General features: G+C 40.4%; 1 protein-coding gene across 2 annotated transcripts in view; it reads left to right on the top strand.

The window, feature by feature from the left end:
* LOC117417734 (calcium uniporter protein, mitochondrial-like) overlaps window positions 1–20,495 on the top strand; it is a 53,536-nt gene that overhangs the window by 11,865 nt on the left and 21,176 nt on the right. For both annotated transcript variants that reach the window (XM_034030016.3, XM_058985175.1), the window contains exon 2: window positions 6,605–6,709. In XM_034030016.3, coding sequence (XP_033885907.1) covers window positions 6,605–6,709 — 105 coding nt within the window. The remainder of the gene's footprint in view (window positions 1–6,604; window positions 6,710–20,495) is intronic.

Below are 20,495 nucleotides of genomic sequence, written 5' to 3' on the forward strand. Positions count from 1 at the left end.
AAGCTGATATATATTTTAAAAAAAAAAAACTTCAGTGCTGTTATTTTTCTTGTTTTTTTTTTTTTTTTTAGAGAGTGGCTTGTGAATGAACTCTTTTGGAGTGGTTCTCTATTTTTGTATTCTAAATCACATTAGAGAAATCAACCATTAAGGACTTGTCAAAATTCCAGTACATCTTATGAATAGATGCCATACCATGCATAGAACATATGGCACAATTCTGAAGTTATAAAACAACACTCTCCCCTGTTTTAATGGTAGTTCATGAGCACAGTGTTGGTTTAGTGTGATTTATAAGAAGTAAACACATTGTGTGTTGGGTGTCTCTTATTGTAACTGCTTTGTTTTGTGCTCCTCTTGTCCAGACTGCACAAGACGAACAGGAGACCCCCGACACACCATGGATTAACTTACACTGCAGTGCTGGGCTGTACAATGAGACTCCGTGTTGCTGTGTTTCTGCACTGAGCAAGATTAACTGTGGTTTTCACTGTGGTGCCCCTGTCTTGTGAGGAAATGGCTTCACTCATTCTTCCACCTTCCCTTCAGAGTGGAGGGTAGGATTAGTTTATTAATTATCTGTACCTGCAGAGCTGTGTGTCCCGCTGCAGGTTCAGTGGGCAGTACTTTGGGCCAGCTCGGGTGCAGTTCTGCTTTTGATACCCAGACATGGCACAGTGTCTGCTTGGAGAGCAGTGAGGGTTTCAGTTTAACCCCCTAGAAATAAACCTGTTCAAACTTTTAACATCTTTGGAATGTTTGTAACCAATCCGCAAGTAGATGGGAGAGAAAGATCTTCAGTAGAGGGCTGTTTATTGTTAACTTCCTGTCCTGTAGATCTATGCAAGTGACCTTCACATAGAGGCATCTCTGCAGAATGCTGTAGTGTGACAGTTGGGTTTAGTTTTGTAGCAGCTTCCCGCAGAGGGCATGCTCACTGAATAGAGGACCTTGAACTTTGTTGGCTGTTACCACAGTGTGTTTGTTTATCGTACATGTTTGTTTGCTTGCTTTAATAGCAAACAATGCCTTTACTGTAAATATAAGGACCCATCCAGCATATTCAGCTTAGGGGAAAGTGATACAAAAATCAAATCAGTTCAAATAGACTCAGTGAAGAAAGTGAAACCTGCAGCTGGTCTTAAGCCTGTAAATAGTGTGTTTTTTTTTTTTTTTTTTACAGCAGTGCAGCAGATGAATAATCCGACGTCTAATAACTTGGCTAGCTTGGCTCGCTGTGGGAAACCCTTCTCAGGCCAGCACAGCAGTGCAGTAACAGTTGCACAGCAGACTGATATCCTGCCATTGCACTGCACATGAAACACTTGAGAGACAAGAACTGCATGAACTTTATTGAAGAGATCTTAACAGGGCAGCAACATTTATAAGCTAAGGGAATTAGATGGGCGAGTCACGCTAGAATTGTTATTTATTTTACATTCACCTCTAAGATAGCATAGATGTGCACCTCAATCCACCTCTATGAACTCCCCCTGACTGGTTTTCTCAGCATTTACTGTACAGCACTGGAGGATCGACCTGAATTCAATCCTATATACCCTCATCATTTTTTGACACCCATCCCTGGTCCTCTCAAGCAGAGACTGACAACTGTGCTGCATTGTGTAGTGGTTATGTGTTCACTGGGGGCTAAATAATTGTTTTAAACAACCTCCAGTATAATTGCATATCTAATTTTAAGGGGATAGGTGGTTGGTGCAATCCGGGGTGATTTCCCTTTGCTGAAGAAAAGCCAGCTGTGGTTTATACTGTACAGTATGTATAGATTGATCAAATCATATGTAATGTAAGTTGCAAGTGTATTCTTAGCCTGCTCTTTAACACCCACAAAGCAGCCAGGCTCTCCTTCTCATCTGAAGGAAAGCAGACGTTATAAATCGCCCACTGCAATTTCTTTCTTTTCTCAATTGGTAAGCCCCCTTATCTAATTGTACGCCACTGTTCCATGTGTATAATAACATTTTCCGGTGACATCCCAGCTAATGAATTTAAACAGGGATGTGTGGAATGCGTCATACAGTTCACGCACACATGAGAGGTTGGCTATGCAGAGGTATGTAAGGAATGTGTAGCTTGCTAATGTATCCTTTAAATCCTTTTACGCATTTAACGTTAAGAAGCTGACAGTTATTCATTGCTCTTTTATTTTGCATAGCCATTCATTTGGGTTACAGGATTTCCAGCATGTGCCAGAAAAAAAATCGGAAGCTGATCAACATGAGCCCAGATGTTGGTTGTCAGAGTTGCTGTGTGTGTGTAGCGGTGCCTGTAGCAACAGCATAACAATACAAAATGTTTCCTACATAGTTCTGCACGGTGACAGAGATGTGCTGGCTTCAGTCTCTGAAACCTGTTTTGTTACTTTACTGGCATTTCAGTCGATGACATTCAAATATTGAAAGTAAGCTGAGCAACATCTCTCAGCTTCAAGCTGGAGTCTCCACAATCATGTAACAACTTTCACTATTGTATGTTTTCAGTGTTACCTGACAGTTTCGAGTGTGAACATTTTAAACATCGTCCAAGTGTCAAACGTTTACAATTCTGTAAGTCCAGTATACATGTTGGCAGTAACTGTACAGTTTTAGGGTAACTTCTTCAATTATTTCACAATATAAGGAGGTACTGCTAGCGCCATGGTTCCTTCGTTATTTGGCTCAGAACCCTGCCTCCCTCTGTCTGGATGGTAATAAACTGGGTGGTGTCTGTTACGTACTTTATTACTGACTGTATACTGTAGCTCTAATCAGTGCAATCAGGATCTGTGGGCAATATGGGCTGGCTGTGACGTTGCTGTGGTTACCTGCGCAAAGCAGTTGAGACAAACAGGCGAGGTTACCTTCTCAGTGGAGCGTGCCAGGGGTCGTGTCTGATGAAATCGACAGTTCAGTCTGTGATCAGGAAATATTTTTCATATAGGTTTTAAAATATTTTGGAGGTTCTGGGTTCTGTGAATGATCTTTCTTTTACCTGGCTGTGAGCTGGGCTGGACGTCCCGTGTACTGCACCTGCACTGACCAGGGCCTTCATTCCATTCAAATCACATGACAACATGATCTTTCAACTCTGCCTGGCAAACACTGTGAAAACAGAATACCATATTTCTTACAGCAGGACCTAAAAAAACAATCGCGATAGTGTTCAGCAGCCAGAAAGTATTCATTTTGTAATTGCTGGTGCATTAAGGTGTTACAGACAGTAGGCATCAAATACATGCAGTACTGCCAAGGGCATGACTTCTTCTGGGACCATGGTGGCATGTATTTTTTTTTTTTCTTTTGGCAGAGCTGCAAGGAGTAAGGAACCCACTGGGAAATCTCCTCCTCTTGTTTTCGTTTTAGATGGAGAGAGACAGATGCTCTTTCCATATCCCACTGATTCCTCACCTTTTGTTTCCCACTACCGAGCTGCTGTGAAAGGGAGCACCGGGGGAAAGATATCCCTCCTAATCTTCTTCAAACTAAGTGTTACAAGGGGGTTGCTTCAGCTGTGGTAGTGAAACTGTACCTGCTGACCTGAACTGTCTGGACTGCAGCAGCAGTGGGAGGCTTCAACTCGCCTGCCTGCCTGTGAAAGGGAAGCTGGTGAAACAAAGTCAAGCAAACAAGTGGAAGTGCCTTTTTCAGTGTACTCTGCAGAAGGCAAACATTTCGGCTAGTGCTTTCAACTGCATACCTGACTTAGTTTCTTATAGGTTTTACATGAGCTTGAAAGCACACAACAGAAATTTCTGCGCAACAGCATAGGGACCAGAGATGATGATTCTGCTGGATTTCATACCCAGTTATCTAAAGTATCAGTAATGCTGCCTAGGCAATATGTGCAGCTGGGAATGGCAGAAGTGGTCTTTGGGGGATGAACCCATGCACCAGTATCCCACATCCTGTATGAGTGTACTGTATAATATAGACAGTTACACAGCAGTCAGTTTGGGTTTCCTATTTCCAGTGGAGTGTGATTCCTCTAGGCTTTCATGCTGGCTTGTTCTTGAAGTCCAGTTCGATGGTGATTTTATTTGGATTTATTTGATGAGGATCATTGATTGCGTGGGCAGCTCCAGGTACAAGTTTGTACAAGATCTTTATTTCAGTGTCTGTTATACCAGGCTTTAGAGATACAGCACTATTGAAATTAAACTGCATTTCATCTTAGAAAGCAAGTTTATCAGACAGAAAAGTACATGCACACAACCAGGCTCGGGCAACACCCTGTCATTTAAACGTGTGTGTCAGAACTCGAAGATCTAAAGATTAACAGGGTCTTTCCAGTTCGCATTGACCAAGAGGTTTGCTTGAACCCTTACAGCAATGGCCTGGGTTCATTCATTCTGTTTCGTTAGAGTGCTCTTGAGACAAGCTTTAAAATGACATTGTGGCCAAAGTATTATAATATACTTTAGTCTTTCATTTAGTGTACTAACAACTCTAGAATAATTAGGTACTTTTTTACATTTTACATGAGTGTGTTTTGTTACATGACCAAAACCATTACAGTACAGTGGTTAGCTACAGTACTTGCTGTTCACCATACTATATGAATGACGACTATGCTATTTAGTGTTAGTGCTGAATGCATGCTCCCTCCTATCGCTTTAAAGTTTTAGTCCCATCAATAATGATAATTGACAGTCTTATTTCTCCTCATACAGTGTGTTGTGACCGGCATATCGTGATGCGTATCATATTGGCGCTCTCTGACCAACACGCCTCTCAATAGTCCTTATATTCGGCTTCCGATTCTATGACAGCTCTCCTATATAAAAAATATAAAAGGAAGACGTGAATGTTGACTGTAGATCTTGTCAGACTCTGTGTGTGGGAGGGATGAGAGTGCATTACACAATTGCACAGGCTGGAATGAAATTATACATTAGTGCAGTTTGGCAGGTCGGATGCTGGGGAGGGGGAGGGGGAATTGGAGCAGAAAAAGGGGAATTCGTCTCGTCTTGCTTTTGTGCTGTACTGCAGTACCTTAACTGTGCTCAATAACATAGTGCTGAGAGATACAGGGGGCCAGGGCTTCTGCTGTTGTATACCTTATTAAAGTTTACCAACTGTATTTTTGCATGGTAATTTAGCAGTCCCCCCCCCCCCCCCCCCCCCCCCCCCCCCCCATTTTATTTCCATTGGATTTACTACTGTATGCATTTCCCATTGTTTACCCTGGATTGCCATGTTTATAAATATGCTTTACGGTACCGAGCAATTTTTTACAGTGCTTACTTTATCATGCTTTAACTGTGTTTAATTACACTTTGCTATGCTTTTACTATGGTATACTTTTATAAGGGATATTACATGGATGTTCTGCAGGGTTCTCTCCAGACTCCATGTCAGGGAAGCAGAGCAGCTAGCAAGAATAAACTAAGGTACTGTACGTGTAAAGCCTGAGTTACTGATTTGAAGCTTTTTTACATCAACATTGGAGAAATAAAACTGGTGTTAACTTGGCACGCTGGTGAATGCTTGTTGAAGATGAGTTTGGGCATTCCTTATGACCAGTTCTTGAGTGCATCTGAATCTAAATATGGCTACATTCTTCAGAACCGTTTACCTAATGTGGATTCGATTTAACTTTGCATGGGTGTATTCTTGGAATAAGTTTTGCCATATACTGGGAATGTACCATACAGTACAGTTGCCAGTCACAGACCTGCACTGCTGACTCATGTAAAGCTATATCCTTGGCAGGGAATGTACATGTTACTGAAGTGTGGCATCCAATGTGAGCTGCAGGTAACGTTTAGCAGATGGTGAACGTGCCAGTTACTTTTAAGTGACTGGAATCTGAGCCTGGCTGCAGTCTCCCTTGCTGTAATAGTTGAGATCAGTAGTACTAGTAATGGGAGCAGCAGTGAGTGGTGTAGGGTTACCATTTACAGCTCAGCTCCTCCACCCAGGTGAATCTGGACCTTACAAAACGCTCTCTCCTGTCTGTTTACCTGCAGGGAACACCATACACTTGTGTACTTTAACAAGCTTGCGCTTTTGAAATCCGATCGCTGACAGGGTGTTTAGTCTGTTTGTGATTATATTGTCATCATTTTTTTTATTTTTTTGTGTATCTTAATGAATATTTTCCAGTGCAGAGTGTTTTTCATAGTTGAATGTCTTTATAATCTGTGTATATTATACATTATTAATTGTGCTACATACTGCATTGCCATGCATGCATGAATTGCACCACACATTCGTTATTTGGTACCACTTTAGATTACAGATTACAGGGTGTACGCAACCATTTAGTAACTTGGTTAGAACTGGGTTCTAGTTTCCAATTCTTGCTTGGTAATTACAGGTGGAAGAAGTTTGTAGTAACATGGGAATGGACTGTGCTAACATTTAATTACATCAGGTAGCACAATCATGCTGTTCACAAGCCTATTACAGTACCATATAATTACAGTTGTGTGGATTTTTGGTAATTACAATGTAATAACATGGCTATCATCACCTATTTATCGGTAACATTTACTGTTTGTATTTTTTTTATTTAAATGGTTCATAAACATAGTAAGATGTTAAGGTGCTTATAGCCCTGTGTGGTCCTGTGTTTCACTAACATAGCTTCTGTTTCTGTCCAGGCCAATCCCACTGTCTCCTTCGCCCATCACCCAGTCAGACGACTCCATGGCCTGCGTTCAGAAGGCAGATGTGCACTCATCACGAGCCCCAGCTCCCCCCTGCAGGTATGCAGCTTTCTGAAACAAGACAGAAAAACAACTTCAAGTTTCTACTTAAAGCTACTTTTTTATTATTCACAGCATGCTTTAAAAAGCAAAAATAACTACATGCGATAAAAGAATGAACGAATATTCATTTTATACAGAGCCAGCATTAATTGCATATCATAGTTTTTGTTATTTTGGTACTTGGTAGAGTGTTGACATAAATTAAATTGAACTCGGAGGCTAGTTTGTGTGCTGTGCAGTTTGGGACTGTAAGCAATGTGGGTTTAAAACCCTTAGAAAACAATTAGGCTGAAAAGTAAATAGACTGAACAGAGACGCCCTTGTACTGTATACAGTGCTGTACTGTGCCTTGGGGATGGAAGCTCGCTGCTCGATTGTACCTGGTATGATTAATATGCAGTGCCTGGTGGAACCAGTCTGTTCAGGTTGAGACGTACAGCATGAAATACTAGGGGAAGGAAATGGTGTCAGTTGAGATACTGTATCTCAGCAGGGGTTTAAGCAGGATAAAGTACTGTTTAGATGATTTGTTTCTGCTGAGCTTTTTGTTTAGCATTTTTTAAAATTATTTTAATATATGAATGGCGAACAGTCATACTGAGGGCTTCTCATGTTGCTGATAAAAATACCTGCCAGGCTCTCGCTTTTATAGGCGTTTGTGTATAATATCAAAGATCTATTAACCTTGAAGTCAATGAAATCGGGACTATAAAAATTCAGCCTTTTAATGAGTCTTCGTCTCTGTATATTGGACGAATTAAAATATTTGGAAAAGGTGTTAAAATTGCAAACCAACCTGTCCGCCACACCATTGATTGCTTTTAGCTGCAGCTAATTTCCAAGCCTGACAGGTTAACGCTAAAATAAAACCAACTGAAATATTTGAAGAGACGCAGTCAGCAGAATTGAGACTCCTCGAGGGCTGATTGATTTTATGGACCCGGAATGCCATTAGTATTGGAGAGAGACACAGTGAGAGATAGGGGACTGGAGCAGATATAGGTGAACTGCTGTGTCATCTTTTCCACATTTGATATGCACTGAATGCATTAACCTTTTCAACTCCTGCTAATTATGCACAGGATTATGGTATGCATTGGATAGTTTGGTTTTAACACAAATAGACAAACTCTTCACGTGATCCAAATGATGGCGCACCTGTATAATTAACACTATATAACCAATGCATACCATAATCCTGTGCATAATTACCAGGAGGCTGTGTGGTCCAGTGGTTAAAGAAAAGGGCTTGTAACCAGGAGGTCCCCGGTTCAAATCCCACTTCGGCCACCAACTCATTGTGTGACCCTGAGCAAGTAACTTAACCTCCTTGTGCTCCTTCTTTTGGGTGAGACGTAATTGTAAGTGACTCTGCAGCTGATGCATAGTTCACACACCCTGGTCTATGTAAGTCGCCTTTGATAAAGGCGTCTGCTAAATAAACAAATAATCACATGAATTGCCACGTGCTAGCCACTTGACATTGAACGCGTTGCTGCAATATTAAAATTGACACTATACTCTTCGGTTACAATATAAAAAAAAAGTATATATATGTATATGTGTGTGTGTGTGTATATGTATGTGTATATATATATATATATATATATATATATATATATATATATATATAATATAAATTACAATCTTTATTGGCGCTCTATAAGGTACAAAAAGTTTCTGTGCCAAGACATTGAAAAAACATATCTGGATTCTAAAGAAAAGCGTAGATAGGAGACTTACTGTAGCGTTGTATAATTATATGAAGCATATTAAACTAGATGTGCCAAAATGAAGTTAAGCAAAATGTGCTTTATTTCCCTCTTAATCGCAGTACAATGGGTTTGTCTTTCCATTGTAGTACAGTTGCACATTCTTGCAGTTGTCATTTATTCCATGAGAAAGCAGAACAGCTTCAGTTGGGTTTTAACAGTGAGGGGACTTTCACTCTGGCTCATGCTTTTTCATAATACATGCAACGAGATTCAGTTCCATGGGATTTCAATACGTTTCAGTTCATTCTAACAAATTCTTCCTCTTTTCTTGGTCGTTAGTTATTGTAACATTAGCTCTGCTTTTTATCCATTTTAATAAAATTGGTACGATCCCTGTTTTCCTTTTATATTTAGCCCTGTTTGCAGCATCATTGAATTTGATTAATTTTTTTTTTTTTTTTCATCCCATACAGCCCTGTCTTTTCAATCTGTTTTCAGCAAACAGCGCTGGGACAAAATTCAAACACTCTGCTTGCAATGTGTTCAGTTGCAGAAATGACTGTTCGTATTCATTCATATAACAAAATTCATAATTAATGGCATCAAAAGAAAGGATGCCAATGCATACATGCCGTGTGAAATAAATAAGACACCTTCTGCTATACAAAAATGTTTCTCTCCTTTCTTTAATTAGATATTTATTTTACTATAAAGTGAAAAATTTCCCAGCAGTGCTTTCTGAGGGTATCGCAGCCTCAGTACAGCCCCCGCATTGTCTTCATGGATTCACAGTTCATTTAGCAAGGCCAGCTCAATCACAGACAACTTGCTGTTTAGTGGAGTTAATCAAGGGGTCAGTAAATCACACAGGCACCGCAGAATTTATGTTGAGTGTTTAGATGGACATCTTGGTTTGGGTTGTTAACCCTTTTTTGACCTCGCTCTGCACGGTATAACGAGCCCACAGTTTAATGCACACTCCACTGGCCTACCATAGATCCATATATCAATACTTCTCAAATGTTTTGTTACTAGCAATGTGGGTTTTAAGAGCTAGTATTACTGAATATTAAGGGTGTAACAGTCTGTATCACAATATGCAGGTAACGATACAATGTGTGCAGATGTATGTGATGGTCCGGGTGGGCTGCTTTTGAATGACGCTTTAATGAGATCAAATGCTCATTTAATGATGGACGATTACAATACAAAACCTGATTGAAAGTATGTATTCCTACTAACTATAAACCAGTTACTCCTCATTTAAGAACTATTTGGTGAACTACAATGAGCTACAGTATGCAGCGCTTTTGGTCTTGTATCAAAATACAAACGATGCAAACCTCACCTCTATTTCTCTACAGTATATAATGAAAAGGAACTATATATATATATATCTCTTTGGCAGCGACATGCAACCCCTTCACTGGGCGTGGCCTCTGCTGAGTTATAATTTGTGACGCAGACAGGCAAGGCAAAACAGGTATCCTGTACCATTCAGCATTCCTGGAGGGACATTGACCCAGTGGTGGGTGGGACTGTGACTCAGGAATTCCAGCAGTGGGATGGGAAGGAGGGGTAGATTTATTGACAGCAGCTGTCTGGCTGTCTTTTGTTTATGTATATGTACATGTATATGTGTGTGTGTGTGGATGGATAGATAGATAGATAGATAGATAACAAACAAGAAAAGTAGCAAGCTGATTTGATATTGACTTTTCCATTTTAATGATTGCACCTTGCTGTGTTGCTTTAGTCTTAAAGGCTGAGGTGTGTGCATGCCACACATTGATTAAGCATGTGTTAAGCATCCCTTGATACCCTGTTAAACCTGTAGCACTTGTTCAGCTGGTCATGAATCATAAACCTTTTGAGATGCAGACTTCGTGTTTTCAGTGTTACACAAACTGCTTGGAGTGCAAGTGTTACAGATCCCATGCTATTTCACATAGGCCTATCTGTTTAACTTCATATTCACAAACCATTCACATTGGCGATGCCTTTTCCATGCCAACATGCCCCCAGGGATGCATTGTTTTTGTTCCAAAACTATTTCCTAATCAGGACAAAGGCAGTTAGAAATGCTGTTTGGCACTTTGGTCCTTTATTTTATTATTATGGGCTGTAGTAATGTGTCAATTCCTCAGATTGTTTACAAGACGCCTTACAGACAAAAACAAAAACTGCAATTGTGCAGCAGTTGGCCGTTGAGGAAAAGGATTACAGGACCCGGTGTTTCGCAACACTTGGTGTGGCGTTCAACCTACTGTAAACTGAAGCATGCAAGACACAAGTACACTACTGAATGATTCATTTCTATAATGCATAATTATATCTTGTTGAATTTAGCATGCCTAATGGAAGAGCTGCTGTGACACTTCATACTGTAGGTTGCTTTCAACTCATTGGCTGGGGACAGGGGTTTGTAAATAACAATTTGAATAGACAGTTGACAAGCTTTGTGTTTTTGTGTGACAAAAGAACTGCGATTCTCGGGGATAGTGAAGTTCCAAGTCTCACTCTCTTCTGTGATTTGTAACAGGAGTTATCGGTTTATTTCTTGCTTGACTAGGTACTAATAAACACAGCAGCTCTTTCATATCTTGAAACACATAAAAATCAAGATCTGGAACAAAGTTGCATTGATCCGGATTAGATATGTGCATTGCACACATTTTAACACAAGTGAGGATCGGTTTTAAAATCTGTCCTAATGTTAAGTTTGTTCCATTGGATCTATTTAGCCTGGAATGAAGAAGAATCAAGAGTGACTTGATTCTTAAAGACTTGACAGAGTTAACCCAAACCATTGCTTTAAGTGCAGGACATAAACCAGCACCAGAGGACACACTTGTGAAATTAAGTGGAGATAGACTTAAAACAGAGGGAAGGAGACACTTCTTCACTCAGAGTGTGGTGAGGGGTATGGAATGGGCTATCTGGTAACGTTGAGGCAGAATCACTTGGATCCTTTAAGATCCAGCTCAACAAAGCTGTAAGATCAATCAGCTGCTTGGAACCGGACAAGCTTCCATGGGCAGAATGGCCTGTTGCTCGGTCTCAGTGGCTCCAATTTAATAAATACAGCAGCCAGAATGAAAAGGTCCGTGGTGTGTCTGATTAAACCCACACTTAAAGTTTTAAATGCTCAAACTGATATGCAATGGGAGTCTTAAATTCTGGTGTATTTAAGACCTGTTCCTGCAACTAGGGGATGCAGGATAAAATAAAGTTTTAAATATATTCCACTTAACTTATGTAATCTGGTTTAGATCACATGGAGTCCTTTACTGTAGTTCACAGTGATCTACAGTAATGGACTCCATGTGAGCAATGGGTGTGCAGTGCTGTTCACTTGGCTGTTACCAGATTAAAAGATGAAAGAGGTAGAACACTGGAGCTAAAGAGGTTTCAATAGAACAAGTAATGGGGCTGGACACATTTATACAGTAGTACTCTATGCAAAAATGAAAAGTTTAAAGTTAAACTTTCTAATGTATGGATTGAGGCAGAGTAATGAGCTGAGACATCCTTGGCTGTTCTGATTACTAGCAGGGTTGTGCACATAAGTATTTGATTGCGGTTCATCACTGGAACACCATGACCCCGGCCCCCTCCCCCAGGTCCCAGACATGTACACATCAATATCTGTCAAAAAAACACAGCTTCTTCACTTTGCACAGAGAGCGTAAAGGCTATTGACTACACCACTGCGGCATGAAAAAAAATATATATATCATTTAAAATGGGGATAATAACAAGGCAAGCCTGGGAAAGGGTTGCTGGTTGCTTCTTTTTTGAGTGCCCTCTCAATCCTACCATCTCTTTACCCAGAGCCGCTGCGAAGCCTGACCAGCTCATCCTAATTCAGAGTGTTGGGAAATCATTACAAGAAGGCTATAAAAATGATCATATTTCACACATCTGTGCCTGTTGTAAAGTCCCTAAAGACGTAGACGTGGAAACAATTTCCAGCTTGTGTAATTATGTCGTCCGCTTCTCCCGCGACAATGAAATGAATGAAGGGTGTTCTCAGTGTTCGGCTTCTACGCCTGCCACTGGAGCTGCTGCTTAATTAAATATTACTGTCTTGGGAACAACCTGAAAAGTCAATACATGTATTGCTGAAACTGTCATCTCCCAGATCTTCAAAGTGCCAGCTGACTGGGGCTGCCCTAGTCAAGCAATTCAGTTTTCAGACTTGGCTCTGAACAGTTAACTAATCATCTTTTTCTCATTTAGAAGAGAGTGAGGGAGCAGTTCCTTCTCCATGCCCATCAATCTGTATTCTGTGCACCTGCAGGGGATGCATGTATATGTGTGTCCCAATTTAGATTTTTACATTTGCTCCTTTTCAACTTTTTTTTTATTTTTCAGGGGCTCACAAAATACTGTAATAAAAAACTCACTTTCCAAGAGTAACGTTTTTATTTTTGATTTGACTCAGGTTCTTTATTGAAACATCATGAAACCTGTTAATTGTGCACCGAGTTGCAGGGTCTCTGCTACTCAATGCAATCATTTTCAATGTATTCTATTCTTCTGACCTGCAGCTGACCAAATGCAGCCGAGACAGAGATTTCCAAGCTGAGGAAAATCACAGCAAATGAAACAGGTGTCAATCATACATGATGCTTTCCTATTGTTCACTTTGGATCCCAGGATCTCTGCCCCACTCAATCAGAAATGATTAATAAGCTGAAAGTGCTGACATTGACAATAGACATTGAAAAGGTGCAAGCTTACTAGATCTATTCAGTTGAGAGGAAGCGAGTTCATTTCTCCAGTATCAGTAGGCCAGGTTTTTGCTGTAGTAATGAGGGTCAAAAGTTCAGCAAAAGTGGGAAGTATTAAACATAGAATTGTGTAAAATCCAGTTCCTTAATATTGTTCCTCTAAAAACCGTGGTATTTTTGCATGGTAATTCTGCAGTTTTCCCATGCTTTCTACATGATTATACCATGCATTTACCGTAGTCTACCATTGTTTACCAAGTTTAATATGCTTTACTATACCTCTCTGGGCTTTTACAGTGCTTGCCTATGGTTTTTATGATGCCTTATTACACTTTGCTGTAATTAATAAGGGAACCTTTTATAACAGCAGGTCCTTAATCTTCACTGCCAACCGAGAACTATCCCGCAAATGAGATGACTGGATAATGACCTCCCGAGAGGCGTCGCTGATTTTATGATACAGAGATATTTTATAACTATTAACTGTTAAAACAGTTAAATGAATGTTTTATTTACTGACCTTTGTGCTTAAGCATCATCTGAATATTTGCATGAAAACTAAACTGATACCCAGGTCTTGGACCTGACTATATAAGCCTTGAGCCCGCTTGTAGCGCTTTGTTTTTCGTGGGTTGTAGGTAAATAAGACGCTGATCGCATCGCGGTTTGATCCGTTGTGTTTTACTGCGCGTTCAATAAGGTGCACATGAGCTTGTTACTTAGACACTGTGGCAATCAAGCTCCTAGTAAAACCGGGAATGGGTGAAACTTCAATGCAATAGGAGTCTTATTTCCATCCCTGTGTTGGGAAGAAGATGGTCAGTGAAACATGATGGCGTATATTTATCCTAGTCATTCTCCTAATATTTAATTCCTTAACATTAGTTTAATGTCCTGTGAGGTTTACATTTGTTAATTCTGTTTAGATCAATATTTGCCGTGCTTCCTAACTATTCGAACTAACGTTGCTTCTGAAAAGACTCCTCAAACTTGATTGTTGAGGAAGTACAGTATATTACTGATGCACACATTTGCATAGTTCGTATCCACTGTACATTGTGTCCTTTTGAAGATACTACTACTTTTTCTTCTGTATTTAAATTCCATCAAGATTATTGCAGTTCAACGTGCCGCGCCCATTTATTTACTTATCTGTGCCTCGGCTAGATTACTTATTTCACTGTGTAAATCTTATCCTTTGTGCTTGGCTTGCAGTCAATGAACCATTCATTCATTAACTAATACTGTACCTTTATTCAAGAAAGTCAGGTTTATTACCATATATTAAAGTGTTCCATTTAAACGTGTCCATGCTTGTTGAAGTTTACTGCAGTGGAATAGCTCCAGTCATTTAATGTGTTGATTTCAAAACAAGAGAAGCTGTCCTTCCCTCACTGTTACAATTGAGTACCAATCAATGATGTTTAACTTCTCATTGAGTGTTTTAAAAGCACATTTTCCTCTCTTCTGAGGTGCTGGCATTTTTACTGCTGTACTGAGTCCATGTTTGTTTAATGAATGAATTAGTTTTAATACCTGCTGATTTTAAATACTTCTTAAAAACAATTACGGGAACAAGTATCAGCACACCCGATTCTAACCACCAAAGCGAGCTAATGAATAGCCGGTCTAATAGGCACTACTATACTTAATGAATGGGGATTGCTGTTACAGCATTGAAGAGGGTTTTCATATAAAAATGGGGACCCTTCTGTGCTGATTGTGTCCACCTGTCTGTTGCACGCTACATGGTTAACCAGTGTTCAGCAAACCTTTATCATATGCTCCTAGACTCTCAGAGTGGGGGTGGGAAGGGAGCTGAATCGTTGGAAACAATCACACAACAGTTTGTCGCTTCCTGGCAACATTATAGAATAACGGTTGACCTACAGAAGTGATCTAGGATTGCAAATCCCCCACGGTTGCCATTGAATTGCATGGAGAGCTGCTCTGAACACTGTAGTGAAATGTTATACTGCCAGTACTGGGAGTTCCTCTCCTTTCTGTCCAGCCTTGCCTGCAGATTATTTTGAACTGCTTTTTTGAGTCAGCAGAGATCCTGTAGCATGGGAGAAAGAAAGGCAGGAATCATTTAATTTTATTTTAATTTTTTTTTTAATTTAATGATGGAAAATAAAATTACTCTTTTTATTGTGACTCTTTTATGGCGTCTTTTAGAAAGTATCAAATAACAAAACCAGTAGCTTCAGTAAAGGTTAGGTGCATCTTTGGTGAAGGTGTTTTTATTCATTCAATATGGGTCAGCTGAGCAGTAAAAGCCCTTCTTGGGGATTTGAGGCTAGCAAGAGGGATTGTGAGACAAATCAGAGATCGTGTACAGCGCTGAGTGATTAATATTGTGATTTTAATTATTTCAAAATACACACATGTATTGGTAACAGAGTCACACACCTGGCTGGATGCTGTTATCTGAAGACCTGAGCTGCACCACATTTCTCTTTATAAATGTACAATTAACCTTGTCCAGAATTCTTGATACATTTATTTTAGTTTTTTAAAAAGGTTTCTCTGGTTAAGCAAATTTTAGTCAAATTGTATTTAAATACCCAGCTGTTCTAGTTTCCATGTACCTGCCTAAAAACAAATTTCTCAAGCACTGGCATTGCCCAAAATTTTAAAGTGTGATTTTAAACTCAAATAAAACTAGCTAAACAAGTAAATACCACTAAGCTGAGTTCGGATGCAGACAGCCTGTTCAGGCACTGCAGTGTAACTCTGATCCGCTTCATTAAATCCTGTTGGTATGAGGAAGTAGTTACCTGTATCTGTCTGCTTGACTCTTCCTCCTGTCAATCCTATAGTAGCTTAATAAGTATGTGCTGCAGCATCTCAGACCCTCTCTGTCTCTCGCTGTCTTTAAGATCTTAAAACTCTCTCCTCACCAGTCAGTAGCCCTCAACTGCCTCAACAAATTGTATTATTTATTTATTTATTTATTTATTTATTTATTTATTAATTATAACTGCATCTCTCTTCACAACACCAGAACTCTTAATAAATCTTCCCAACGCATTCCCCCCCCCCCCCCCCTTCTCTCTCTATCCAGGGTAAAGCCTTTGAAATCCTCTGCTCTAGAGGACTTTTTCATTGCAGATGTGTTGATTGGCTGGGAAGTTTAGTTAACCCTTTCCTCTGCACACCAAACAAGAACACAGTGTTGTCACTGATGTGTTACAGCATTGCTTAACAGGAAGAGGGTATTTGAAAGCTAGATGTTGGTCAAACAGAACTAGTGTGGCAGCAGTGTGGAGTAGTGGTTAGGGCTCTGGACTCTTGACCGGAGGGTTGTGGGTTCAATCCCCAGTGGGGGACACTGCTGTTGTACCCTTGAGCAAGGTACTTTACCTAGATTGCTCCAGTAAAAACCCAACTGTATAAATGGGTAATTGTATGTAAAAATAATGTGATATCTGTATAATGTGAAATAATGTATAATGTGATATCTTGTAACAATTGTAAGTCGCCCTGGATAAGGGCGTCTGCTAAGAAATAAATAATAATAAATAATAATAAATAGTGAATAAGAGTACCTATTGGTTACATATCTTATGATGTGTCATTTACATACCCATCCCATATGTATGTGTGTACAGTATATATTTGTTTCTATTTGGTCTTTTTAAATGCATTTTGCATCCTAATTTTCATCTTTTTTGAATACAGATTCTCATTGATTGTAAAGGTACTGTACCAACAGTTCATTCGTAGAGTTCGCCATGAGTCTTCCTCTGCAGAAGCATGTATTGTACTGCACATTTTCTCTATTAAACTCAGATCTCTGGTTAACCAGGGGTGTGACATGATGGATTTTCAGTGCAAGGCTGATGCTTTACAATTGCATACTTCACAGGCACTGGTTAATCAAGCTTGTAGTAAAACATGGAGTGGGTGAATCTGCTCTGTAGTAGGAGTCTTATTTCCATCCCTAATGTATCATACAGGGCAGACTTGAGCAACTCAATACAATGACAATCAGAGCAGATCTGAGAGCTGACAAACAGCCTGCCGCAATATTTAATGACTGCGCTTCTGTAACGAAGCACAAATCCTAAAGGACCCTGCCACACTGCGACATTGCTTTAGGTTGCAGTAATAGATTTTTTAATTACAGAAGATTTCCAGTTCATTCGCTGTAATGAATGACCCTAAGTCGTATATGCAGGGTCCCGTAGCCGCCTCATCAAGCCTGCTGGAATTCTGGTCCTGCTTCCATCGATCGCCCAGGGAGAGCCGCCAAACCCCTTCAGCCCTCAGATCTGGGGAGATTGCAGACAGGACAAGCTGCTGTAATCTGGGCTGACATTGGGATCCAAGTCTGTGGTGGTTTTTTTATGAATTGTTAAAGACTTTCACTCTCTAAGCTTTAATGAAATTGGAGAAAAACAGGAGTGCTTCCCCGTCACAGTCCTGCAAACAAGTGAGTGCGGCTCAAACTGTGTATTCCAAATGACAGTATAAAATACAAGCAAGGAACCAGAAGATCTTCATCCGATTTAAAAAGAGGGCAGTGATTTACTATTGCTAGTAAGATGTAAGGGAATTGTTCGGCACTCCAAGCACAGACTCGATTTGTTTTTAAAAATGTTTCTCCTGCGCAGCATGTAGCCGGTTCCTCTCGTCCACACTTCCTTATTATGTAAAATAAATGCAAGAATACATCATCCAGGCAGGCTGCAGGTCTCTGGCAGTTCAATTATGTTCCAAGGACTATGAGACGAAACTGGTTAAGTTGCGTTTTTCGCTCTTGCTGATGAAACGCTAGAGTATTCAGGTGATTTATGAGTGCGATTACATCTCTCGGTGCAAACAAAGTACTTACTACAGAAAGCATTAAAGAAGAGCCCTCACCAGCCCAGTAGCTGCTTGTATTGGGTAATGTTTCCAGCCTGTACTGTCTTTGATACGCACAGCAGAAGACAGGACTAGCATTCTGTAGCTGTCTGGCAGTAGCAGGTGGGTGAGCTTAATTAGACTACCTTGCTGGTCTCCTGTAAGAATCACCTGCAGCTGAGTTCAGTCAGCTAGCCAGTAGAAGTGCTCCCAGGCTAAAATACTGTGCATCCTATATTTTGGTTTTTGTATTGAATGTGCAGTGTGGAAATACCATGTTATAGAACTCACATGTGGTACAGTACATGCCAATGAAACTGATTAATTTATTGGCATGTCCTTGGCCAGCTGGGTTTTACAGTAGCGGAGGTTCCCAAGTGTCTCGCTTACATTTGTACATATTTCCCAAGACCTGCTTATCCCATTTTAAGGTAGTTAGAATGCTGATTATCACAGTCTGGCGGAGGGGGGTCACTCTGTGGAGAAATGAGCTTAGTTCAGTTTTCCTCTATTGTGGATGAGTGCAGTCTTTATTTTAAAAAGCCAGTGTGTTGTGAGAGAAAGAACTACTAACTTGGGTCACAATTAACGACAGTTAAAACATGACTGAATATCATGTAACGGATGGATTTCATTCTGAATTTGGAATTGACTGACGTGACTGGGGAACTTACTGTATGTTACTGAGATGCAACAGGGTTGGAAATAACTCCCATTGCATAGCAGTTTGGTCCATTCCTTGTTTTGCTTTGAGACACACCTGAACTTGTTACCTATACACAGAGGCTGAACAAGCTCATATCAGAACCTGGAATGGTTGAAACTGCTGTGCAATAGGAGTCTTGTTTGCAATCCCAGATGCTTGTCAATAATGTGCTTCTCGTGTGACATTAAGCAGTTGTGGAGTGATATAAATAAGCTTGTATGATGCTGTGACCTGTTGCTTTTATTCTCATAGAAGCAGCAGACACACGACTGTTTTTAGTCTGTGTTGCATCTACTGTTTCCCCAGGTCATTGTGACTCATAGCGGGGGGGGGGAGGGGTGGAGACATCTGTCATTAATTCCAGACCTCCGTGACTGACAGACAGAGCTGTTCTTTCACACTGTTCAGATCTGAGCCTGGATGTCTTCGGTCTGTCTCACTACCAGCAGGACCTTCTCTGTCCAGATGAGAAACTCACACTAGTGCACATCCAGTTTCAGAACTTTGTTAAGGTGGAGGAATGGACCACCTATTCTGAAACTGCACCCAGGTAGAAATCTAAATGCTGTCTGAAATCAATCTAAGAATGATGTTGCTCCAAATACAGTACTGAAGGAAAATCCCAGCCCCACCCCCCCCCCCCTCCTCTGGCAATCTGAGTGAGCAAACGGCATGATGCTGTCGACAGGCAGGTACATTCTGTCAGCAGAATCCCAAAGAAGAGTGAGCGTTAACAAATCTCCCCCTTCCCTCTGAGAGCCGGGATTCTGCATTCATCCTTGGCATACAAAGGCTCTCTCCAGGCAGGCAGTGTGTGTGTGTGTGTGTGTGTGTGTGTGTGTGTGTGTGTGCGCGATCGCTCTAACACGTTCTCAATGAGAGAGAGAAAAAGAAAACTCTCTACATTTTCATAGTCTCAGCCTTACTGGCCCTCCTCGGAGATGTAGAATTTTACACACATCGAATTTTCTGTTGAAACTTATTTGTTGAGCGTATCAAAGGTGATGCTGTGCTTTAACATTCTTACGGGGATGTTGTTCTTCACATGCTGCTGGTTCTAATTTTGTATTTGCAACCATGGATTGGCGGTGGTGTGTTTATTTTCAGCTCCTCCGTCAAGTCATTTGTCCTCCCTCTCCCTTTCCAATTTATTATTATTATTTATTTTCTTAGCAGATGCCCTTATCCAGGGCGACTTACAATTGTTACAAGATATCACATTATTTTTACATGAAGTTACCCATTTTTACAGTTGGGTTTTTACTGGAGCAATTTAGGTAAAGTACCTTGCTCAAGGGTACAGCAGTGGTGTCCCCCACCTGGGATTGAGTCCAGAGCCCTAACCACTACTCCACACTGAATGCCACTTTTGCATTGTTGTATCCCAGCCCTGTCTGTCCAGAAAGCTTGCATCTGATTATGTAATGAAAAATGTAATACATTTTATATATACGCTTATAGATTATTCTCTCTCCCTTCCCTCCTTTCTGCTCTGTTCTCCTTGCCATTCAAATATAACCTTGATGCACCAGCTCCAAGGTTGCTACTTTTATCGACTGGGATGCTGTTAAATATTTAAGGTGGAGTAGCTGTAGAATTCACTGTGTGTGTGTTTTTTTCTCCAATACACAAGTGTTTCCCTGAGATTACCTATGAAAAGGAATACTCTAGTATCACAGTTTAAGACAGGGGGTTAGGGGGGAATATATACAGCACAGTAAATCTGCCACACACAGATACGCATGGATATTTGTCAGTCTTACTCAGAGTGCTAC

Source organism: Acipenser ruthenus, chromosome 13 (genome assembly GCF_902713425.1).
Source record: "Acipenser ruthenus chromosome 13, fAciRut3.2 maternal haplotype, whole genome shotgun sequence".
Taxonomy (NCBI): Eukaryota; Metazoa; Chordata; class Actinopteri; order Acipenseriformes; family Acipenseridae; genus Acipenser; species Acipenser ruthenus.